The 25,237-nt window shown below is 44.8% G+C and overlaps 1 protein-coding gene across 4 annotated transcripts in view; it reads left to right on the top strand.

The window, feature by feature from the left end:
- The window catches only part of DPYSL2 (dihydropyrimidinase like 2), a 102,830-nt gene that overhangs the window by 66,734 nt on the left and 10,859 nt on the right, over positions 1-25,237 (top strand). For all 4 annotated transcript variants that reach the window (XM_053269069.1, XM_053269068.1, XM_053269071.1 and 1 more), the window contains exons 4-11: positions 1,505-1,669; positions 3,384-3,445; positions 5,928-6,008; positions 8,093-8,161; positions 11,193-11,313; positions 19,908-20,064; positions 22,054-22,195; positions 23,419-23,589. In XM_053269069.1, coding sequence (XP_053125044.1) covers positions 1,505-1,669; positions 3,384-3,445; positions 5,928-6,008; positions 8,093-8,161; positions 11,193-11,313; positions 19,908-20,064; positions 22,054-22,195; positions 23,419-23,589 — 968 coding nt within the window. The remainder of the gene's footprint in view (positions 1-1,504; positions 1,670-3,383; positions 3,446-5,927; positions 6,009-8,092; positions 8,162-11,192; positions 11,314-19,907; positions 20,065-22,053; positions 22,196-23,418; positions 23,590-25,237) is intronic.

Here is a 25,237-nt window from a genome sequence, read left to right as displayed (position 1 = left end):
CCGAAAGAAGAGCATCTCCCTCTCTCTTTGTTTTCAGGAAGAACCTCAAGACCCTCCTGTTCTCTCAGGCTTTTAATTAGAATTAATTTTAATAATTTTTAAAAATCTTGTTTTATCACTATTTAATTCTATTGTTTTTATTGTCATGTATTTTTCTTTGTGACTTTTAAATATTTTAAATTTTGTACACCACCTAGAGATATACATATCAGGCGGTATAAAAATATGATAAATAGATAAATAAATAAATAAAAAAAACATGTACTTTTTCCTTTTCTGGAACCCCTTGGCATTCTCAAACTCTGCTTCATTTCACTTTGTGTTTCGGAACCGGAAAATGTCAACCAGTAGCTCCCCTGTATTACAAGGCTTTGACGGTACATGTGGATGTGTGGATGTATGTATTGTAAATATTTATATCCTGCCCTCCCATTTTGTATTAAAATGCTTGCGATGGCCAACACACTAAGAACCAGTACATGGTAAAACAAACTAAAAGATAAGGACTATAAAACAGCAACAAATAAATCTGTTGAACAAAATCTCCTCTCAGCCGCATACAATAACAGGTGATAAAGATAGCAGATAAAAACACACACATTTTATTGGGATTCTCTCCCACTAAGGGTGAGAAGCAATTATCTTCTATTATTAATTTATAAATACTGCTGCAGCGAACACTTCTGTTGCGTGAATGCAAAAGAAGTTGAGAATTTTCTCCCTCTCACAACACTAGAACCAGGGGGGTCAACCCATGAAACTGATTGCTGGGAGGTTTAGGTTTGACGAAAGGAAGTACTATCTATCTATCTATCTATCTATCTATCCATCAATCATATTTTTATACTGCCTGATATGTAAATCTCTAGGTGGTGTACAAATCCCAACATTAAAATTGCAGGTTAAAATACATTTTAACCTGTACATTTATACATTTTTCACACCGTGCATAATTAATCTCTTGCATGGCTTTAAAAGGGCGTCCCAGAGGCATCTGGTGGGCCACGGTTGGAAACAGGATGCTGGACTAGATACGCCTCCTTGGGCCTGATCAAGCAGAGCTGTTTTTGTGTTCCCATCACTGATGTTTCACCTTCATGGGCTGCATTTTTGTTGAGAGTGTAATTTGCATTGTCCTTTTCTTTCCCATTATATAGTGCTGTACAGTAGAATTGAAAGCATTGGGGAATTCAGCTCTTCTAGCTACCCCTGATCCTTGGACATATAAATTGTAGCCGGGGATTATGGGAGTTACAGTTTCGCAACATCTGGAGTTACCACTATTGAGAACTCCTTATCTAGGTCATGGATGCTGATTATAAACTAAGCGGGCAGGCATTAATTTGTGTGTGTGTGTGATGTTTTAGGTAATGTTATAGAGATCCCCTATTACCTTGTAGGAGTAGATTGCTTTAACTGTTCTTTTGTTTCCTTTGTTGTTATGCTGGTCAAAGACCAAAATAAAGACTTGAGTATAATTCTTGTGTGTGTGTTTTCCCTCCAGTTGATCATGTCGTTCCTGAGCCAGGGACCAGTTTGCTCTCGGCATTTGACCAGTGGCGAGAATGGGCAGACAGCAAGTCCTGTTGTGATTATTCCTTGCATGTCGATATCACCGAGTGGCATAAAGGGGTCCAGGAGGAGATGGAAGCTTTGATTAAAGATCATGGTAAGTTGGATATTCTTCACTTTTCGGGCTCATATAAAACGATTGCATACTAGCTGGAGTTGTCCATTCTATTCAGGCCGTTGGACTGAATGTAAAAACTATTATGCTGTTTTGTTCTTAAGCATCAGAACCAGGGGCGTAGGGAGCTTTGTGGGGGTTAGAGGACGAGGTCTGACCCGCGGCTTCCCCGACCTCTGGGTATTCTTTCACACACACCTATCCCTGCACCTGACATCAGATTCTAAGTGGGCGGGGCCAGTGCAGAGAATGGGGCTGTCATAGCCCCGGCATAGTTTCATTTTCTCTGCCAGCGGTTGGTGGACTCGCTGAAAGGGAGCTCCTTAGCCCCCTTTCAGCGATTCCACCAACTCCTGACGGGGGGAAAGAGGAAATAAAAATATGCCAGGGCTGTGACAGCCCTGTTCTCTGCGCTGTCCACCCCACCTTGCGTCTAACATCAGGATCAGGGGAGGGGCCAATGCCCAGGGAGAGAGGAGAGTCCCTCCCTCCCCAGCCAGCATGAAAGGCTGGCTGGAGAGGAAAGGGGCATGCCTCACACTCCCAACCGGCACACGCTTTGCTCGCCAGCTGGGTGCAGGAAGGGATAAGGGGGCTAGCAGGAGCCTTGGCCAGACCCTTGGGGCCTGGGGACAATTGTCACCCTTGCTGCTGAATAGTCACTATGCCCCTGATCAGAACTCTGTCTCCTGCCATTGGTCCTCTGAATCTGGTATTCAGAAGCATCCCGTCTGCACCTGGAGGTGGCATAAATCCTGACTCGTAGCTATTGCTGTGCTTGTCCTCCATGAATTTTAAATCCATCTAAGCCAGTGGCCATCACCACACCTTTGCTTCACCGAATAACACTCCAGCTCTCCACTAGGGAGACCTGGTCTTGGGGTAGCGAGTATGAATGGTTCCCTTTAAGGGGTGGAGAATTTATGGAGGGCTCTTTGTCTCATCTCTTTGGAGAAACTATAGGCAAATTCACACGTTATGTTCAACACTCATATGAGTGAACTAGTAGCCCGATTCAGACATTGGACTGCACGAGTGTACAGATGTCTGTACACTCGCACATGTGTTGCTGTACCTGTGTTTATTTTAATAGTGAACCTGGATACAGGCCCTTCAAATGCATGGTACAGACAAGAAGTGTACTTCTGTATCTGCTTTCAACATAACCTGTGAATGAGTGCATAGACCTGTGTACACTGGTTGTAAGAGTGTTGAACATAATGTTTGTATGGGATTTATAAGAGATATAAATCTCTTATATTTTCTCAGAGAACTCTCTGAAAAAGAGAATCTCCATGTTGCCGATGGCCTTGTAAAATCAGGAATCGCCAACAAACTGTGGATATCCTATATCTGCCAACACCAGGACTGCACAACTTTGGTCCTCTGGTTGCTGTAGGACTACAATTCCCATCATCCCCAACGATAGTGGCCAGTAGTCAGTGATGATGAGATTTGTAGTCCCACAGTGGCCGGAGGACTGAAGTTGTGCAACCCTGGTCTACACAGATGTTCTGTTGTATAGCTTGAGTTCATGTAAGTGGCTTACATGAAGTTCAACAAGAGCTGGAGAGTCAAAGTTGTCTACTCCTGGTTTAGACAAGCTATTGGTGTATCTCAAATGGTGGCTGTTACATTCTCAACTAAGTGAGTTCTGATGCATCTTTAGTTTTCTCTCTCTTTCTGTTACTCACAGGAGTGAATTCCTTCTTGGTTTACATGGCCTTCAAGGATCACTTTCAACTAACAGATTCTCAGGTATGACAGCTTCTTAGTTTGGGCATTTAAAACCCCCCAGAACCTGGGTCTTGTAATATTCCTCACTAACTGGATCCATGAGCTCTGGATGCAAAAGCTGAAATGTCTAATTCTGGAATTGTATAAATTCCTTTTCTGTAGCTGCTTTGGAATATGCTCCCTGTTGAAATAAAAGTATCTCCTTCACTGTTTGCTTTTAGGAAGACCTTCAAGACGCACCTGTTTTTGCAGGCTTTTAACTGAAATTAATTTTAAACTGTTTAAATTGTTTTTATTCTATGATACTATTTTTATGATACTATTATGATTTTGTGAAATGTTAAACTGTTTTATATATTGTGTTAAATTTTTTACACTGCCTAGAGATGTACATATTAGGCGGTATAAAATATGATGAATTAAATTAAATTGCCTAGATTAGTGGGCCTGGATCATCTCCTTGACCAGCCTGTTTCAAGATATCTGGCAGATGTCTGCCGCTGAGGAGGAAGCAATGTTCCCTGAGCAGCAAACACATTTTGAACATTGCTGTCTTTTGCTCCAAAGTGGAGCTTTTCTTTATATGTTTCCTTTTACATTTATATCCTCCAAGGAGCCCAGAGTAGTGTACAGGGTTATGTTTATCCTCACAGCAACCCTGCAAGGTAACTTAGACTGAGAGAGAAGTGGTCTGTCTCACTGGTTGCCCAGAGTCAACCAGTGAGCTTCATGGGTGAAGGGGGATTTGAACCTGTGTCTCCCTGATCCTGGTCCAGCACTTTAACCGCTACACTACGCTGGCTTTTAAGCTCTTAGAGCAGGGCTGCACAACTTTGAAATGCTGACTGTTGTTGGATTAAAACTCCCATCATCCCTAGCCACAGTCAGGGTTGATGGGATTTGTAGTCTAACAACAGCTGGAAGGTCTAAGTTGTGCAATCCTGCTTTAAAGACACCCCTTTCCTCTTCTCCTGAGTCAAACAGAACCTTTCTTGCACCTATGATAGGCAACATGTGTGAAGGAATCCAGGGAGAGGCACAAAAAGAGCCATCCTCTTATCAGTCTATACTGATTTTCCTTGTGTGCAATCTCCTGTTTATACAGTAAATATACTAGTAGTAGGTGAGGCCTGTTGTTGACCTGGCAAATTAAAAACAAAAAAAAGTTATTTACAGCTTTCCCCAATCAGATTCAAGTGTAAAAAGTAGTGCATTCAACCACTTTAAATGGCAGGATTGTTTATGCAAAATTTGGCATACATAGGTAATCAGGAAGTGTGGCTTTATCTTGGACAAACTCTTCAAAATATATAATTGATACAGTTTTTTATATGTAAGAGAAAATTTTTTATTAATGTGCTTCCAGAAGGGAAGTAAAAGGACAGTTTGAAATTTGTAGGATATCAACTTCAAACATTATTCATTTTATTTAATAATTACCATATATGCTAAATTTGAATCTGAGAAAGATCTTCTGCTTCTCTTGGGCCTGATGTTATTTTTGAATCAGAGTATTGAAAATCTGTTCAAAAAAATTACAGTTAAAATCTGACTATTCTATTCAGAAGTGTGTGTGTGTGTGTTTGTGTTTGAGATATACAATTTCCCCAGCATATTCCAGTGTAAACAATACAGCTAATTTCATTGGCAGGATTATGTATGCAAAATTTTGTATTTTAGATAATCCAGAAGTATTGCACAAACACACCCACAAACTCTTCAGGCTTATTCATCACTTTAAGCACATTTTTTGGAGAAATTTTGAATAAATATGCTAAACAGGGTCCACCTTGGTTTTCATTTGAATGGGGGACTACATGTGAGAGCATCTCTGTAAGATATTCCCCTTAGGGGATGGAGCTGCTCTGCGAAGAGCATCTGCGTGCTTGCACACAGAATGTTCCAAGTTCCCTCCCTGGCAGCATCTCCAAGATAGGGCTGAGAGAGACTCTTGCTTGCAACCTTGTAGGTAGCGGGCAGAGTGCTGAGTTTCGCATTCAAAGTTCTGCTCAGCTGTGGTGCTCACTGAACAACTTTGGGCCAGCCCCCACTCCTCAGCCTAACTTTGCTGGGTTATTGCATGAGGATAAAATGGGATAACGCATGTTCACCATTCTGAGCTGTACCAAGACCAAGATACTGAATAGTTTCTGCTGTACAGAATGTCTGTGGGCTGGTATGGATGCTACATATCCCAGCACATGTTATAAAGGGGTTGCACCAAAAGCATGTCCACTCTGACATCGGAAGATGTCTCAACACACTTTCTGAATCCTTTATGGTGCTCCAAATACCTGTTTAAACTTCTTTATCCTGTGTGCTACTTATCCATACCAGCCCTGGGTTGATTTCTGATAGTTCCATGGTCAGATCCTGAGAACCACTGAGCCGATTCTGAGTCCAAGGGTGGACGCTGTAGACTCTGTGTGGGAGGTGAGGTTGTAAGTCGAAGTAAAGAAATTGGAAGTATAAGTCAGGAATGACTTCCTTTTGATCTCTCTAGATTTATGAGGTCCTGAGCGTGATCCGTGACATCGGTGCTATAGCCCAAGTTCATGCTGAAAATGGAGACATCATAGCTGAGGTATTTTTAGTGTTAATAATTACATTCATATACTGCCCCATCCAAAGGCCCTGGGCGGTTGTTGGTGTCGTTAATGTACACAGTGATTTATAAAGCAGTATAAGGTGGGGGAGGGGGTGTCTTTGCTTGGATTTGACATATTGACCAAGCTATGTCATTTGACCAAAGATTGTCAAGTGATGATCAAGTATCAAGTTTCTTGAAAGAGCATCTTACCCCGTATGTCCCTACCCGAACTTTAAGATCTTCTTCAGAGGCCTTGGTCCAAGTGCCCCTGTGAAATGAGGTGAGGTGGGTAGCTACTACAGAGAGGGCCTTTTTGGTGGTGGCACCCTGCCTCCCCATAAGGTTCGCCTGGCGTCATTGCTATCTTCTTTGAGCTACCAGGTGAAGATCTTTTTGTTCACCCAGGCTTTTTAGATTTTTTGTTGTTATATTTTATTGTAGCTTTAATGTGTTTTTAATTGTATGTTTTTCTTTTACTGTTTGTTGTTTTATCTTGTGAACCATCCAGAGAACAATTGTTATGCGGCAGTGGTTATTATTAAAACAGGAAGGTTATTCCAACACAACAAAACAGCTTTAATTGTCAGCTGGTGTGATATGTTTGCTAATCACAAAAAACAGTTTAATTGTTGTTAAACAAATGACACTGACTTTTTAAAAAATGCAATTAATTCTGATAACTTGGGATAGGTAGAGTTGCTTCTGATGGCTCCTGATGTCCCTGTTTGCAAAAGCCTGATGTTTAGCAAGTGACTAACTGGAGATGTTTTGTTATGTTGCTAGATTTGCGATGTAGAGCAAGCATAAAAGGAGAGCAGGGGCCCAAATCCTTGACTGGGCATTTTTCATACAGCAGGCTTTATTACGAGTTTGAAATTGACCCCCCAAAACAATGCAAAAATTGGATTTTTTTTTTACCCTGGTTATAAACTGGGCTGCACTCTAACACGCAGTGACAAACCTGAATCATGTGTGAAGTGCTCTCCGGTAGTTTGCAGGAACTTCGGGCTCAATCTGGATGATACGTGAACACACCCACTCCATGCTGGAGGAGATGCGAGCTAAAAGTCCTGTGTGGGTTTGGGCCTTTGGGGTTCCAAATTCAGATCCTGAAGACCCCCTGGGTGAATGGGGCAGACCCATAATTTCTGTTTTTTTAAACAAAACAAAACAAAAAAACCCTCAGTTATCAGGGTTGCTTGAGATCCTCGAGGGCTGTATCTCCCCTCTGCTTAAAAAAACAAAACCACAAATAGGCACTTCACACAATCATTAATGAGGTACGACAGGTATCCTACCTAGCTTCAGAAGCTGCACACGCTCCCGATTTTCAGTCGGGTGCTAGCAAAAACCTAGGAGGGAGGTTTTCGCTAGCACATGACCCACTTTGGGAGCAGGCCCAACTCCCAAAGCTGGGTAGGACCCTTGTCCTACCACATGAATGCTCACCTGAACTGACTTAAAAAGTAGGTGCTGTTGGTCCAGATAGACTTGTTGATAAGGCAACTTCATGCGTCTATAGGCAAATTATCTATCTATCTATCTATCTATAAATAATATGTATGCCCTGGCCCTCCAGTTCAGGGTGGCTCATGGCATTTAAAAAAAATAAAAATAGATGCCATGTAAAATAAAATACTAATAAAGTTAAACAATTTAAAGGGCACACTTAAGCCACCTTTTAAATTACAAATCTTTTTGAAAAAAGTTTCAAATTACAAGTTATTAATAGAAAACAAAGAACTATAAAAACTAAAGAACCTGTCAGACATAAGCAGCAGATAAAATATTAAAAGGCCTCTGTGTAAAACGCCCTGAGCCATTTTTGGAAGGGCAGTATAGAAATCGAATGAATGAATGAATAAGATGTGTTTCATTGTTTTTTAAAACCTCCGAGGGAGGGAGCATGGTGAAGCTCTTTGAGGAGGGCGATCCAAAGCCGAGGGGCCACAACCTTCTATAGTTTAGAAAAGAAGGTGGGAGGGAGAGTGCAGGGAAGCAGACTCTTGGAAGATTCCCGGAAGTGAAATAATTTTTTTTTAAAAGTCTGAGCTCTGCTCTGCTTCCTTCTGTTTTAGGAACAGCAAAGGATCTTGGACCTGGGAATCACTGGCCCCGAGGGACATGTTCTGAGCAGGCCCGAAGAGGTGAGTGTGGTATCCAAGTTTTGCTTATTCCCTCTCCTTGATTGAATCTGACAAGCAGAGATCTGCCAATGGATAGTACTACAGTGCTGAAACGGAACCTCCAGCCCAGCTGTATTAGGGAGGGGGCAACAGTGAGAGAGGGCTATTGCCCCCGTTTGATGGCTTCTTATAGGCAGCCACTATGGGAAGCAGAACGTTGAACTAAACAGATCTGTCTGATCTAGCAAGAATCCCCTTATAGATCCTATATTTTGCTTTGCTGCAACATGAATTCATTGCTGGTCCATTTATGTTCTCCTTTTGGATTTTTCTTCTTCTTCAGCGAAAGTGCTTCTGCTGCCACCCTTAATCTTCTTTCCCCTTTGCTATAAATACTCGGTGCAGTCAGCTTTTCTCCGCATGTCCTGGCTGCAAACCTTTAATCATCTCCCTCGCCCTCTGAATTGTTTCTAGTTACGCCAGGGTGTTGGTGAATCCACCATGCCATGGGTTTGCAGGGAGGCAGGGCACCTTGTTCAAGCACAAAAGTCAAAGCAGCTGCCACTTACATGTGCCGTAAGTTTGTTTTGGGTTGGAGTTGAGGTCAAAGTTAAATCAAAGCCTTTCTGGAAAATGCTTTTAGGAGCAGGAGTGACTCTAGAACAGCTAGTTGGGAGAGGAAAGGAGTGGCAAAGACCATCATTGGGGGGAGCAAAGATCTTGCTAGATGTTAAATACTCATGGGGGGGGGAAGGTAATTTTCTATGAAGTCATTCACACAATCAAAAACTCTGTTCTCCAAACTGTGGTTTGGTTGTTGTGTGTGCTCCCAGTTTTTGGTTGTGTGGAAGCAAGGCAAGAGGAAAACCTGGGTAGAAGTGATTGTGTGGAAGCAAGGGAGGAGGAAAGGCTGCCCAGGTTTTCCTCCTACCTTGCTTCCACACAACCAGAAATTGGGAGCATACACAGCTCATTACCTTATTAATGAAGCTTGCTCCAAATGCTGCCTTTTTGGAATAAGCCAAACTTCCAGTCTCCTGTCCAGGATAATTTTCTATTCTTGTCCAAGACCACGTGGCAGGAAGTCCTGGAGCGGGGTCAGTACCAGGCCAGCTGAAACCTGCAGGGGAGATGACCCTGCACCCCTTTGCACACAAGGCCGTGCAAAGCCCAGTTCTCTGCCAGGAAGGAAGCGAAGGGGTTGACCCAGCTCCTGGAAAGTGAGAGGAGTCTCCTCCATGGAGAGTCCTCCATGGGGACCTCTGCCTTCCCAGCATGCTTTGCAGTGCCAGTAGACTGGAAAGCGTCATGATGTCAGTTGCTCCCCTTCAATTGGCCATAAAGGAACAGGGAGCAGATGCAGGCCTGCCAAAGCGTCTCCAGCTTCAGGATCATAGAGTGTGCTTTGCAGACTAGCATATCTGTTGACAACAGCTACTGGAACCACAGTTCTCTATGGTTGCTTTGGGGTCGGGCGGGGGGGGGGGATGGCAGGCAGGGTGCCATGTGAGTTCTCATGACCTAGGCGAGCTCTCTCCACTCCACTCCACTATCCCCAGTTAAAAGCAGAGTAGAAAAACTGGATTTGGAGGGTGAGTGAGTTATCTGTGTGAGTTCTCACAATCATGCAAAACATGGTAGCCCAGCTTCTGTCCTGATTTTAAAGGTTGTGTGAACCAACCTAATGTGTCCTGATTTTGCACACGAGATGCTCTATAGAGAAAGTCCTTCTCCACATAAGAATAAGGAGGTACACTGCTATAGTTTGGCACGGGCAGAGGTAGATCTGTTAAACTTCTTTCATGGAAGAAGATACAATCTGGAATCCTTTTAGCCTTATGAATGGGTTGGAAGCAGGGGAAGGTGGAGAGAAAAGCCAGCTGCGTCTAGGCCTAAAGACACAGGACTTCTGGTTCAATGTTGACATTTCTTGGCAATGTAAGAGTTGTGACTAAGTCTGTCCAGGCTGGGAGTGCAATACACACTGCCCAGAGACTTGAAAGGTGACATTTTGCAGTCGTGTCTCCCCACCCACATGGAAAAGGCTACAGCAGTGCTTACTGTGGTTTTAGGAATGGTACTTTGCCACATGTGAGGGCCAAAAATATTTGCAGCAGCCGGGGAGGTTGCTATAGACAGCCAAATAGATGCACAAAGTTGTTCCCTGTTTCCATGTTTTAAAAACATGAATCCTCTGTCAGTTGAGTATAAAGAGGGCCTGAATTTTTTTTTTAAACCCATAAAAATAAAAGATGCCTTGATGATGTAGCACAAATTCCATAACTGCCAACGTGTCCCTATTTGCCCATTCATCTGAATGGGAAAATACGGACATGTTGGCAGGTAAGAAAGTGGAATTCTGCAGTCTGTAAAGGTTTTGCAACCTAGTTTTAATGCTACAGCTGTGCTAAATCTTCTTGGTTCATTTTATAATGTAAAATTTTTTACTATGTTGTGTTCTTGGAAAAGATTGGCTGTAAATGGAATTTTTAAAAATATATTATTTATATTATATTATAGATATTTTTACATATACAGGATGTAAATGCCAAAAATATATAATGCAAAACAAATACATTTGCTTAATTTCCCCCCATGATTTTGTTTCTGTGAGAGAGAAGTATACTGAAGGCTCTGTGATCCCTAGATCCAATGGATCAATTCCTTTAGTTTTTGAGATTCTCAAGGCTTTGTTCATAGATTGTTAAAAAGAAAATCTCCAAGACTCATTAGAAAACTATTTGCTTTGTCTGTGAACCCTGGAAAATAGAGCTTTACCAAAGCTGCAATCCTGAGCACACTTACTAGGGAGTAAATCCCATTTTACAACCAGGTCTTCCCAGCACAAGACAAAGATCGTTTCATAATCCCACCATTCTCGGAGTTCTTTTAAAAAGCCATGACTGTTAAACTAATTTGTTTCTAGTCTTTGTGTCCTTCTATATATGACTGCTTTGTTGCCCTTAACTTGTTCAAGGCCTTATTTTCAAAAAGAGATTTGCTTGTTTCTAAGACAGAGCTGAATTTTCTCCACCCCTGCCCCCTCTTGTAGGTAGAGGCTGAAGCTGTGAACCGGGCAATCACCATTGCTAACCAGACCAACTGCCCCTTATATATCAGCAAGGTGATGAGCAAAAGCGCAGCTGAAGTTATCGCTCAGGCCAGGAAAAAGGGTAAGTTCTATTAATAGAAGTGAGATGGAAAATCATAGTTATTTCTTCCAGCTTTTTCCTTGCCAGTGTAGAAGGCCTCCCTCTTGGATAGGATTGTCCTTTCTGTCCAATCTGGTTTTTAACTTTCCTGACTAATTGGCTGTTCCACAGTGTGTTGGGACATGGGTTTTCCAGTCCAAGTTTCCTCTTTCCCTTTTGTTCCACGCCTCCTCCTCCATCCAGAATGCAGTAGCCTTGGTAACGCCTGTTTGCAAACATAAAAGAGTTACTGAGCATTTTTTCTTTAATCCCATCAAAGTCTTAATTGTTTGCTCTCTTTTTATCGTTCCTCCAAAAACCAGCTGCGTCTTTTCCCACCCCTTTTGTTGTTGTTTGGTTTTTTGCATTTCTCTCTCTGACATCCCTCCTTAGAAATCAGCTAGTTTTTCCAGATGTGACTGCTGCACTCAGAGAAACAGTAGTTTGACTTTTTCAGTCAATGAATGGGTCACTTAGTGGCTGATAGAGTCTGACTTCAGATAGGAAGCTGCCATATACTGAGTCAGACCATAGCTCAGTATTGTCTACACAGACTGGCAGCAACTTCGCCAAGGTTGCAGGCAGGAGTTTCTCTCAGGCCTATCTGGAGATGCTGCCAGGGACAGAACTTGGAACCTTCTGCATGCAAGCAAACAGATGCTTTTCCCAGAGTGGCCCCATCCCTTAAGGGAAATATCTTACAGTGCTCGCAGATACTCGATGAATGAAAAACTCCCCAAAGAGAGAGTTTCTGGTTACGGGCTGGTTCAGAAGTAAAGCAAAATCTCAGTCGTTGGATCCCAGCATGGAGCAGTGGAGGCAACACCACCCAGCTCCAGGGCCGGATGTATTCAGGCTCCCGTGAACCTCTGCTGTTTCTGGGGGAGGAGAGAAGCACTGGAAAGGTCCAGAAGTGGGTCACTGAATGGTCTGTGTGAGCATCAGGCTAGGGATGTGCACGGAACCGGAACCGACAGGACCATTTTTGAGAACAGCGCTTGTGAGAAAAATCCCGGTCCTAAAGTTATCCCTCCTACCTTCCAACCGGCCAAACCGCTGGTCTTTCGAACTGGTTTGGAGACCCCAAAGGGCCTCCAAACCGGTTCCGTGCACATCCCTACTTCAGGCAACCCTGAGAGAACACTCTGAAGGGTTAAAGAAGCAAAAAGCCAAATCCAGTGTATGGCGAACTGGTCCTGCAAAGCTGTGTGTTGATGAACCAAGCAAAGTTGATAAAAATTGATGGTTTAAAAAAATAAAATCAGATGTTTCTGTTTTAAATTGGGTTTTTTTAAATCATAAAGAACCTAGTCAAAGATATCATCATGGATATCAATCATAATTATGTTCTATGAACATGTTGACAGCAGTATATGGGGATGAGAGATAACAGTACTATTCTGCAGGTGGTGTAGATGCAGCACACGCAGACAGTCAAAAGCCCTTGCTTGCCCCCAAGAGCAAAGACAAAGGAAATCAATGAATTGAATAGAGGATTGCAGGGGATGGAGTAGATCTGAGCAAGAAGTCTGGATATAAATGAATGGGAAGCAGAGGGAAATAGAAAGTGAAACCAAAAGTGAACAGAACGCATTCATGCAGACCCGAGGAAATGTTTTCCAAGCATATTGTAGAAGGGAAACACCTATCACGGCAGCAGGGCATAAAATACACCCCGTTTGGGAATATTTTAAAGAAGTTCCTGGTGCTGTGGGTAGGGCAGGCATGCGTGTGAAATGCAAACAGTGCCACTACGAAATGCAAGGCCTGGTTTCCTGAATGAAACAGCATTATGAGAAGTGTGTACGTATTATAGTGTGTACCTACCTTCTAAAAATGAAACCTACATCTATCTCTAAATATGTATTGAGGTTATATTAGACAACAAGAGTGCACTTTTATAGAAAACTAGCTGGGCTGGGTGCAGAGCATCTGCACTGCCACTCGCCGCTGCCTTTTTCTTTCTCTCCCACCTGCCCTAGCTGCTTTCTGGCCGGCTGGCCAGCCAGCTGGCCCGCTTCTTCTCACCACCACCACTTTCTGGCAAGCCAGTTGGCCCGCTTCTCCGTGCACCCCCCCCCCCGGCTTTCTGGCTGGCCAGCCTGCTTCTTCTCCGCCCCCCACCCCACCCTCCACTGCTGCTTTCTGGCTGGCCAAATGGACGGCCACGGCCACCATTTTCTTCTCTCCAAACTGTCCCGTGGCTATCCGGCAGCTCTCTGAACTTTCGCAAGTGCTGCCACGCGTGGAATCAGCCACGGGTATGCTTTGAGAATTAAATGTATAGATGATGATTAAATAGAATCTTCCCAAGTACTAATTTAAATTGTGATTGAAATCATTAAAATCGAGTCCTTCTGTGAAATGATTTAAATCAAGATATAGATTGATTTGATCGCATCAAATCAACCCTGGAGCCAAGTACCAACAGGTGTAGGAAGAGGAGATGGGCGAGCAGGCCAGGGGACACATCTGAATGGGGAGACAATGAGGAGAGCCAGGGGTGGCTAGAAGGCCAAGAAACTCAAGACAGAGCTATAATGCTGGGAAAGGAGCAGCTGGAGACAGGACCTTTTAGACTCCAGGCTGCTAGGAATCGAAAGCAGTCTCCTCCTCTGCAAGTGGAGCATAGGAGGACCAGGCTAAACAGCAACAAGGCCAACCCCAGGAGAAGAAGAAGATGGGAGAGAGGAAGCCCAAGATTTTGAGGAGTCTGAAGCCAAGACTTACCTGGGGTGGAGCCCTGCAAGTCCTTCAAGAACTGTGAAGAAACCAATCAGACTGTAGAGAACTCTTTGCTTTCACTGAATATGTCCTGGGAGAGTCAAAATAAAAGTGGTCAGTACTGGCATTCTGGTGTGAGATATTGTTTGCTGACCCATGTTTCCTGCCTTTACTGCTGGTCCTTATGATTCTGAACTGCCTCCCAAGGAGGGAGTAGAAATGGCAGGCTGGAAGAAGGGGGTGGGACTGGAGCTAAGGTCTCATCCCCTAAGGGGAATCTCTTACAATGCTGCTCACATGTAGTCTCCCATTCAAATGCAAACCAGGGTGGGCCCTGCTTAGCAAAGGGAACCATCCGTGCTTGCCACCACAAGACGAGCTCTCAGGTCATAAGGTTGGTGTAGGACAGGGATGGGATCTAGCCAATCGGGCCCATAAGGTGGGGCGAGGGAGAGAACTGAATGCAGTCTAGTTTTGCTAAGGGCAAGTTTGCACACTACATTGCAGCAATTTTATTTTATTTTTCTTTAAAAACACACACTTTTAAAAACCTTTATATCCCACTCTTCCTCCAAGGAGCCCAGAGCTGTGTACATGATTATATTTATCCTCCCAACAGCCCTGTGAGGTAGGCTAGGCTTTGAGAGAAGCAAATGGCCCAGGGTCCATTTCATGGCTGAATGAGTCTCATGGTTGAATGGAGATTTAAACTCGGGTCTCGCAAGTCCTAGTCCAACACTCTGACCAGGAGTGCATTCATCTGGGAGCCAGTCCAGACTCTTTCTGTTTGGTATGCCTAGTTCCTACGTTTGCAAACATCTTCATTACATTCACACATTACATTGTCTGGTGTACACTTTTTGCTTCTTTTTCATGTGTGAGGCTGTCTTAAGCCAGGCATTCATCTCTACAAAGTTATCTCCTGGCAAAGCAGGGGCCACGTCACGCTTAAGCCAAACATTCCTTTACTCCCACTAAATCCTTTCTCTGAATTTTAGCCTTCAGGGAATTATTGTTCAGACATCATCAAGAGCTCCAGTTTCTTCTCTTTATTACTAAAGCCTTATTAGTTTCTATTTAAAGCTTCCGCAAGTGTGAGTGTTTGAAGCTGAAGGTTCCTCCCCCCTTTCCCTCCCTCGCTGCCTGGAGAATTTGGATCAAGTGGGATGCAGACTAAATTAATGAGATCACTTCTCCCTCTCGGGGGTGTCAGGGCTGTAATGCTGGGAATGTTTGTTCAGCAGTGCATGATTTCTGACGGGTGAGATGTTTGGGTGCAAATGTGCTTATAAACTGTGCTGTCTAGAAGATCCCCCCACCCCGGTGCTGCTTGACAACAAAATGAGTTGTGTGGGGATTCTTTGTTAAGGGAAAGAAACTCTTCTACTTCATGTGCAATAAAGAGGATCAGACAGCCGTGGGAAAATATACAGGGGGTGGACATCAACAGTACCACCTGCGTAGACAAAAAAAGTAGCTTTTAATTCTCTCTGTTGAACTTTAGCTTTTTTTCACAAGAAGAAAAATTGCTTCATAAATAGACTGAGGCAGTTGGGGGTCTCTATCACCAATTTGAAAAAGCAGAGCTTCAGATTGTATTTATGTATACGTGCACATACATGAAAAACAGCTGTTAAATATGAATTGCTGCTTTCCCTTGTATTTTCCACAGTTTCAGCTTTCTCCCACTTTTCTTAGGTCAAGGCAGTATAATTCTTTTATCAATTTATTTACTACATTTATATTCTGCTTGTCCTCCAAGGAGCCCAGACTGGTGTACATAATTAACTTTCTCCTCACAGCAACACTGTGAGCTAGGTTAGTCTGAGAGATCAATGACTGGCCTAGAACCATCCAGTGAGTTTCATGGCTGAACGAGGACTTGAACTCAGGTCTTCCCAGTTCTAGTCCAGCACTCTAACCACTACACCACTCTGACTCCACACAGAGGTTACAGGCAACTGAGCTAGTGGTGTTCATGGAAACGGCAGCTGCCAGTTCGAAGGAGGGGAATTGCTTTAAGGATGGGGGAGGGTGATTTACACAGACACACACGTTTCCCCCATTGGCGCTGTGGTTTAAAACGGTCCCATAGGGCGGCAGTCTACCTCCTTGCTGCTCTGGTATACGTCAGACCGGAAGCACCTGGAAGTGTTCGCTGTGTGTGCACATGCACCAAGCACTAGCAGAGGTGGACACAAAGTGAATGTCCTTCCCTCTAACATAGCAGTGAGGTGATTCCTCACCTCCACCCCTCACAGTCCAGGGCAGCAGAAATGTTTCTCTCCCCATCCTTAATTTTAACTTCACAGTAATCCTGTGAGGTAGGCTAGACAGAGAGAAAAGCATTATTCTCACATTGTCCAGGGAGAGGGAACACAGACAGAGGAGGGAACAAGACCATGGTAAATGGCCTCACCTACGGGCTTGCTTAAATATATGCATGGAGACAATATATGTACTATTCTGCCTGCCTCTCTGCATCACTGAAGATCCTGGGAAAGGAGGATTCCCAACTGCAGAGAGAAAACTCTTTGTGCATGCATGTGTTCTGCATGTGTTGGCTTTCTGTATAGATCAGGCCTTCTCAACGTTGGCCCCCCCAGCTGTTTTTGAACTAAAGTAAAAGTGTGCTGTTGAGTCGATTTCGACTCCTGGCGCCCAGAGAGCCCTGTAGTTGTCTTTGCTAGAATACAGGAGGGGTTTACGATTGCCTCCTCCCAGCAGTATGAGATGATGCCTTTCAACATCTTCCTATATCGCTACTATATAGGTGTTTCCTATAGTCTGGGAAACATGCCAATGGAGATTCGAACCGGCAACCTTCTGCTGGTTAGTCCAGCATTTCCCTGCTGCGCCACTTAAGCCCCCAGTCACAGTGGCCAGTAGCCAGGGGTTATGGGAGTAATACGCCAACATCTGCAGGAGGGCCAGAGCTGAGCAGGCCTGGTACAGACTTTTAAATGAATGCTCACAGCTGCCCCTGGACACTTACTCTTTCTGGATGTGCTGTGATAATAGCACTACAGTGAGTGGACGGAAATCACAGACTAAACTTCTGTAGCTGAGTGGGGATTTGAACCCAGGGCTCCCAAGTCCAGCACTTTTATCCTCTACACGACCACACTAGGGCTGTTCTCCCAACCCTAAACGGGTGCTGTTTTCCCGACTGAAAGTCAGGTAGGAGAAACCAGGGAGCTGGGCATGCTCAGGTGGGTAGGAGGGTTTTCCCTCCTACCTCAGTACAAAGCTGAGGACAGAATCTGGGTAGGACTCGTGCTTGTCCTCCCCACCTGGGGCTTGACAGACAAGCAAGCTCCCTGCCTCCAACCTTATTTCTATCTTGCACACAGTCAAATATTGGGAGCGCGCTCAACTCCCGCATTAAAGGAGAACAGCCCCACTCTTGAAAGAACACCCAGCAGTTTGCGATCTGTGCTCTCTCCTGATCGGTGGTTGTGTGTTTGATCAAGGTAGGAGGAAGAAAGAGTGATTTTGGACGGGTGTGACCAATAGTGATTGTAGGATGGATGGGTGTGACCAACTCGCCTTTCTGGCCCCAGCATTTTGTCGAGGATGAATGAAAAGCCATCCTGCCCAGCTCCCACACAAACACTCTTCCCTACAACTACCTTGATCTTTGCAAACACACAACCACTACCCAGGAGTGTGCATAGCTCTTCTGACCTGGCTGGGTGCCCCACCCCTCACCCTATTTAGGGTGATGGGAAAAGATTTTCTCCCTCCCCTCCCCTTTCCTTTTTCTTGCTCCACAACTGCAACCCTGTCTCACTTTTCTAGGAGTTCAAAAGTGCAAGGGGTTGCTAGGTGACTAGGACCAAATTCCCCCATTCTGGAATGTGCACATGTAAACAGGAGTGGCAGAGGGCTTGGGAGTAACCCATTCTGGGGGGAGCTGTGTGCTGGACCGACTTTTGCAATCCATTTGAACAGTGGTGCTTCCTTCACTTGAGGAGGGTTAAAAGGACTACATGGGAGGCAGCAAGGGACAGACTCACAGGCTCATGATGCAAAGGACCGGACAGCTCAATCCCTATAAAGAGGAGATGTAAAGAGAATACAAGGAAGGAAGAATAAAGGATGGTTGACTTCTGGATGGGGAGAAGAGCAGGCATGAACTGTCCCCTTTGCTAAGCAGGCAGGGGCCACCTTGGTTTGCATTTGGATGGGAGACTACGTTAATGCTGTTAGATATTCCCCTTAGGGGATGGGCCCATAGCTCAGGGGCAGAGCATCTGCTTAGCATGCAGAAGGTCCCCGGTTCATTCCCTGGCAGCATCTCCAAGCAGGACTGGGAGAGACTCCTGAATCCTGCCTGTAACCTTGAGAGCTGCTGCCAGTCAGTGTAGACAAGACTGAGCTAGAGGGCCCAAGACGCAGTATAAAGCAGCTCCCTATTGTGACGTAATTGTTTGGCAGTAGATTCAGGACAAGCCAGAGGACGAACTTCTTCATAGAACGCAGGGGTTCTTAAACTTGGTTCCTGTGTAGACAAAAACAAAATTCTTTCCATTGTGACTGTGTGTGGAACATGAACTGGGTGTCTTTTCAGGGTGGGTCCTTAGCTCAGTGGTGGAGCATTGGCACCTGCTTTGCATGCCGATGGTCGATCTCCTGCCTGAAATCCTTGAGAGCCCCTGACACTCTAGGTGGAGAATGCTGACCTGCATGGACCCATGGTCTGTCTCTGTACATATGCCGTTATTACGGGGAAAAGATATCCCTGCCTGCCTTTCTCCAGGAACGCTTCCTTCACCGCTTGTTTTGCACCACAGCACTCAGCCGAGAGATAAAGATGCTACCGTGCAGATAGCGGCAGAAAGGACCACAACAGCACTGAGTACATTCTTTGTCTGCTGGAAGCCCTAGAGTTGATCACTGGCATCTCAAAGGAATCTGAAGTAGCAGGGCTACGATGACCACAGATATTTATATACCACTTTTCAACCAAAGTTCCCAAAGTGGTTTACATAAAGAAATGAAGAGAAATAAAAATAAATAAGATGGATCCCTGTCCCCAAAGGGCTCACAATGGAAATAGAAGCACTTTGGGAGATCTTGAGAGATCTTGACGAACTGCTAGTTCAGCAAGCACTGAAATAGACAGACAATGCTCCAATAAGGTGAAGCTTTAAACAGGAAGCTGTTGTATCGAGAGTCAGGCCCTTGGTCCATCTAGCTCAGTATTGTCTACACCAGGGATTCTCAACGTTGGGTCCCCAGATGTTATTGGACTTCAACTCCCATAATCCCCAGCCCCAGTGGCCTTCAATTGCAGATTATGGGAGTTGAAGTCCAGTAACATCTGGGGACCCAACATTGAGAATCCCTGGTCTACACTGACTCCAAGATTGCAGCCAGGCACTTTCCCCAAGAGATGCTGCCTGGGATTGAATGTGAGACCTTCTGCTTGCAAGGCAGGGGCTCTTCCACTGAGCTTTGGCCCCACCTCCAAAGCTGGCATCTGTGAGTCTCCCATCTAGGCACTGACCCCATCAACAAGACCTGCTTCGCTTCAGCAAGGCGTTGTATTGTGTGCCTTTAGGCCAAGGCTGCTCAACTTCGGCCCTCCTGCAGATGTTGGCCTACAACTCCCATAATTCCTGGCTATTGGCTACTGTGGCTAGGGATTGTGGGAGTTGTGGTTCAAAAACAGCTGGGGGGGTCTAAGTTGAGCAGGTCTGCTTTAGGCTATGGGAGCCAGCACCTGCACATCCTCTCCTCCTTTGTATACCAGTAGGAAACACGGATTTTGTTACAAGTTCCACAGTGGTTCTACTGCTGAACGTATAACTTATAACTGAACGTCTTGATATCCTTCTGGTCTTTAGGCACTGTGGTTTATGGGGAACCCATCACAGCAAGCTTGGGCACTGACGGATCACACTACTGGAGTAAAAACTGGGCCAAAGCTGCTGCTTTCGTCACCTCTCCGCCACTGAGCCCTGATCCAACCACTCCGGACTTCCTCAATTCTCTGCTGTCTTGGTGAGTAGGAAGGGTGTTTGGGGGCTGGACAGAATCTACAAGCACTTAAATCATAAGCCAAGAAAAGTTGAATCCTGTGACCTGTGCAGATTATTCAGGCTGAACCCAAATGCAAGCTGTGCTCCCTGCATTTCAACAATAGTTCAGGGTCTTCTGCAGTGTTCCCTCAATTTTTAAAAGCAGAGAGAGGTTTGTCCTGGGTGGCAGCATTGAGGCAGTGGGTGCACAACGCACACAATTTTCTCCTTTTCACGGTACACAAAATTTTCTACCACCCCCCACCAGGAAGAGCTGCCCCTATCTCCCATCCTCCTTCCCCAGGCTCCCAGCTCCGGTCTCCGTCTGGGGTGCCTGGGGGTGGGGGGTACCACCTCCCGTCCCTCCCTCCCATCCTCCTTTGGCTGCAGAGGCGCTGGGGTGGGGAGGCGGCAAGCTGGGCAATCTTCCCAGCCAGTGGGGGGGCGGGGATGGGGAATCTTCTATGTGGGGCCTGAGAGGGAACAGGGATCTTCTGTGAAAATGGCTGGAAATGTTCGTCCATTCAGAGTGAGGACAGGGAGTATTGTCCTTGTTCTGATTTGGCTTTGTAACATTGCCAGATAAATCTGATTGTCTGTAGCTGCAACATCATCACCCTGGCTACATGAGCTCTGCCTGATGGGATTACATCCAGCAAGAAGAGTTGTTGTTTTTAAAAATGATGTTAAAGCAGCTGCTAAGAACCATCTAAGGGAGCAAACCAGTTTTTAAAAGCTAAAATTATTATGAGTCTCTTTTGACGATATTTTGGTCCTTCCTATCAAACTCCTCCCCCCCTTTTTTTTTCACTATAAAAATTCAGTGCACCCTACAAATTCTGCACATTTTTATTTGAATTATGAAAAATCACCTGTTTTGCATTCTGCTGGTTCTGGTCATGGAGAGGGTCATTGAGATGGAGAGCCCCACACTCTGAACACCGGAAATCTTGTCCAGTTGCCATTTTGGCTTCTGAGAGTATGCCTCCTGAGAACTAGAATCTTTGAACAGAAAGAGATGTTGGTGCCCAAAATAGCAGTGTGTTATTGTCCCCACCCTGCCTTCCTTTTAACATTTAGGCACATTTGTACGTGCCATTTTCCTGCACTCATCATCAATACCCAATGCTATGGAGCAGAGGTAGGGAGAACTCATGGTGAGATGAAAACTCATGAGGAAGGCTGCCTGAATATTATGGGGAGTAGGAGTCAAGCTTGCTATAGGACTGTTTTGTTAAGCATAATGGCCAGGGACCCCATTGCACAAACAGAAGGCACTTCCACTTGGGCAAGGGGGAGTTTGGACTTCTGCTAGTCTCCCTAGTTCCAGACCCAACCCACCCCCACATGCCACACTCCACACCTGTGGCAAGGGTTCTCACCCTTGGGTTGTCGATCACCTTGTGACTTGGGTTGTCACCAGTGTTCCCTCTAACAGGGATTCCCAGATGTTGTTGACTACAACTCCCAGAATCTCCAAGCAAAAGCCATTATAGCTGGGGAACACTGGTTGTCACCTTGGGTTCTTGGAGTATCACTCCTCTCTCTTCGTTTGGTTGTTCTACTATAACAACAAATATTTATAGACTGCTTTTCAACAAAAATTCCCAAAGCGGTTTACACAGAGAAATAAAAATAAATAAAATAAAAATGGCTCCCTGTCCCCAAAGGGCTCGCAATCTAAAAAAGAAACACAAGGTAGTCACCAGCAACAGCCACTGGAGGGGTGCTGTGCTGGGGATGGATAGGGCCAGTTGCTCTCCCCCTGCTCAATAAAGAAATGCACCTCTTTAAAATGGTGCCTCTTTGCTCAGTTAGCAGTTGTTCAGGTGAACATCAGCAACTCATTGTTAAATTGGTAGCTTTCCTGGATATTACAGTTTCATATGTTTAAGCATAAATGAGATCTGTGCTAGAGATCTGCTGTGGATATACATTTCATCAGTTGCAAACCTTTTGTCTCTGATTTTAGTGGAGATCTACAGGTCACTGGTAGTGGTCACTGTACCTTCAACACTGCCCAGAAAGCTGTTGGGAAAGACAACTTTACTCTGATCCCCGAAGGAACCAATGGAACTGAAGAAAGGATGTCAATCATCTGGGACAAAGCTGTGGTGTGTTGCTTTGAGAGGGGACCTGATTCACACAGACAATCTCTAACTGATGTTACTTGAGATCCTATGCCTGTTCTAGAATTTAACAGTGACAGTTTGATTAACAGTAATTGGGACCAAATGTTCGGACAGGGACCTGAATCCACAGTATCTGAAGAATCCATCATACTCTGATCAGTTAAAGAGTCCGGCCATAGATATATTTGGGGATTGGGGATTTTCTTTCCTTTGGTTTGTATTATCTGAGCTCAAGCTGGTCCGAGTCTCTCTCTCTCTCTGTATCCTTCAGTGTTTTGAGGAATTTCTATTCGAAGCACACTCAGGAAAATAGCAGGCTTCATGCAGGCTAACCGCTAATCTGAACAGGTCTAGGGGCTGGTCCTTTTAGGAAGGAGCACTAATTCTTTGAGCATGAATTCCAATATCTGGCACCTCACACACAGTATTTAAAAAATCCTTGCAGCACCTTTATCAAATAAGCCTGTGGTATTATGCCCAGTTTACGGATGAGATATAGGTGAGGCACTAAAGGATGCCTAATGGTCTTGTGGCTGAGTTTGGGGAGAGGCCCTCTAAACAGTGTTTCACCAACTCTAAATAAGTGGGCATGTAGGCAGTTGATATGAGTTTGTCCTTGTGGCTGGGGATGGTGGGAGTTGTAGTCCAAATCACAATCCAACAGTTCCAATGATACAGTTAATGCAAAAAAATGCATAAGAAATTAATTATATCAATTTGGGCTGTATTGTAAATCATAATCATATAGAAATAATAGCTGTTGATCATATGAAATAAAAATGCTAACAAAACATGAGATAACACTAAACAACTTCAAAAGAGAATTGTATAGTCCATGATATATGCTGTTTCTATAATTTATGTTGCAGTCCAATTTTATATATTTCATTTTTTATGGGTTTTTTTTATTTTTTTATTTTACTGTATCATTGGATCTATTGGAGTTGTAATCCAACAACATCTGGGAACCCAAGGTTGGGAACCCCTGGCCTATAGATGCTTTTTATCTCAATCTGATCAAGAAGTGAACCTTGACAAAACCTGGAAACTGAAAGGGATCCTAGCACTCTAGTCCTTAGATCATCACCACCCCATATTTTGGTCCTTGAGTCTGCCATGTTTAAAAAGCCCTTAGGTATTGATTTGCTGTTGGTTCTTTTCTTCTGATGGGACAACTTTCCTTTGGTTTGGTTTTGGTTTGCTAGGTTACTGGCAAGATGGATGAGAACCAGTTTGTAGCTGTGACCAGCACCAACGCAGCCAAAGTCTTCAACCTGTATCCGCGGAAAGGTCGCATCGCTGTTGGCTCCGATGCTGACCTGGTTATCTGGGACCCAGACAGCGTCAAGACTATCTCGGCCAAGACTCACAACATAGTAAGTGGCAGAGGATCCTTTGTCTCTTCCTCTCAAGTAGGGTTGAGCTTGAAGCATTCTGGAGCCTCTCTGGTTCTCTTAAGAGGAGGCGGGCAGGTACTACCTGCCCATCCTCTAAGCCCCTGCCGGCCCGCCATGGAATTATTGTTACGGAAAGACTTCTGTGCAAACAGCAGTTTTTGTCGCTTGCCCCTGTAAAATGCCACGCCACGGCGATGGGATGTGTTCCCAGCATCCCTCGCGCGGTGTTGGCACATAAATGGTGCCGGTGCATCGTCTACGCCATTTATGTGCTGATGACGCGTGAGGGATGTTGAGGACACAATCCCATCACCACGGCGTAGCATTTTAGAGGGGCAAACAGCCCAAGCTGCCGCTTGCACTGAAGTCTTTCTATAACAATAGCAGTGGGCCGGTGTGGGCTTGGAGGACAGGCAGGTAGGACCTGCCCACCTCCTCTTAAGGGAACTCCGCACCACCCTTGGATGTGCACCAAAGCAATTCGGTGCACATCCCTACTTTCAAGTACAAGTTCCCACTTCATTGCAGTTTTGGAAGTGAGTGGGAAGTTCAAAAGGTAGGTTTCAGTAGAAACCTTCTGCTTGAGGTAGGGTGGAACCAGGCTGTAGGTTGAAGTCCCCACTCAGTCCAGAAGATCAAAATCTTTCAGCCCAACCTCATAGGGGTGCTGGGAGGATAAAAGGGGAGAAGAACTTTGTGTACCATCCTGAGATCCCTGGAGGAAGGCTGGGGGGTTATAAATGCAATACATAGGAAGGATATAGGAGCTCCCAAGTTCAATCCAGGTAGGATTGGGAAAGACCCGGTCTGAAACTCTGGAGAGTCACTGCCAATAAAATGACAGTAGACTGATTTGGCAGCTTCCTATGCTAAGAACCTCCTGTCTCAAAAGCTCCTGTTTCTCTGTGAAGGTTAGTGTTCTGGGCATATCCCCTTGAAGGCAAGTTATTCTGTTGCATCTCTGTTGAGATGATTGAATGATCCAGTTACACCTGATGCAGAGAATGATGCCGAAGACGGAAAGTCCTGAGCAGTGACTCCAACAGAGACACAGTGAGCAACCTCCTCTGGGTGGTTGCTTTGGACTTACAGAAACTTTAAACTATAATGCATTTTTTCATGGCACACAGTTTGAGAATTATTGGGTAAGAGAGTCAAAAGGCGGCAGAGCCCCGGGAAGTATACTCAAGATCCACGTGCTCTTTCATTTATTTTTTTGCATTTTTATCCTGCCCTTCCTCTAAGAACCAACATGGATATCAGCAGGCTAGGCGGAAACACAGTGGGCAACACCCTGACTAAGCTCCATTGAATGTAATGGGACTTAATTTAGTCATGATTAATGTCTCTCTTTGATTTCAGTGGTGCTTAATCGACATGTCCAGCGACTGGCATAGTGAGTGTTGTGACCAAGTGGGGATCTGAACCCAGGGCCTCTGAGCTTGAAACTCTAACCTCTATACCACCCAGCCCCTCTCCTTAGGCCCAATCCACTCTGATCAGAGCAGTGGGGCTGGGGGAGATATTTTTAATCCCCCTGAGCTGTTTTCCTGATCTAAATTGCCCTGTTGATGCTGCTGTTAATCCAGCTATGGAAGAAAAGAAAAAAAGATGCAGGTACAATTGG

The sequence above is a fragment of the Hemicordylus capensis genome, chromosome 8 (assembly GCF_027244095.1).
Source record: "Hemicordylus capensis ecotype Gifberg chromosome 8, rHemCap1.1.pri, whole genome shotgun sequence".
In the NCBI taxonomy this organism is placed as follows: domain Eukaryota; kingdom Metazoa; phylum Chordata; class Lepidosauria; order Squamata; family Cordylidae; genus Hemicordylus; species Hemicordylus capensis.
This window is presented reverse-complemented; position numbering and strand designations above follow the sequence as displayed.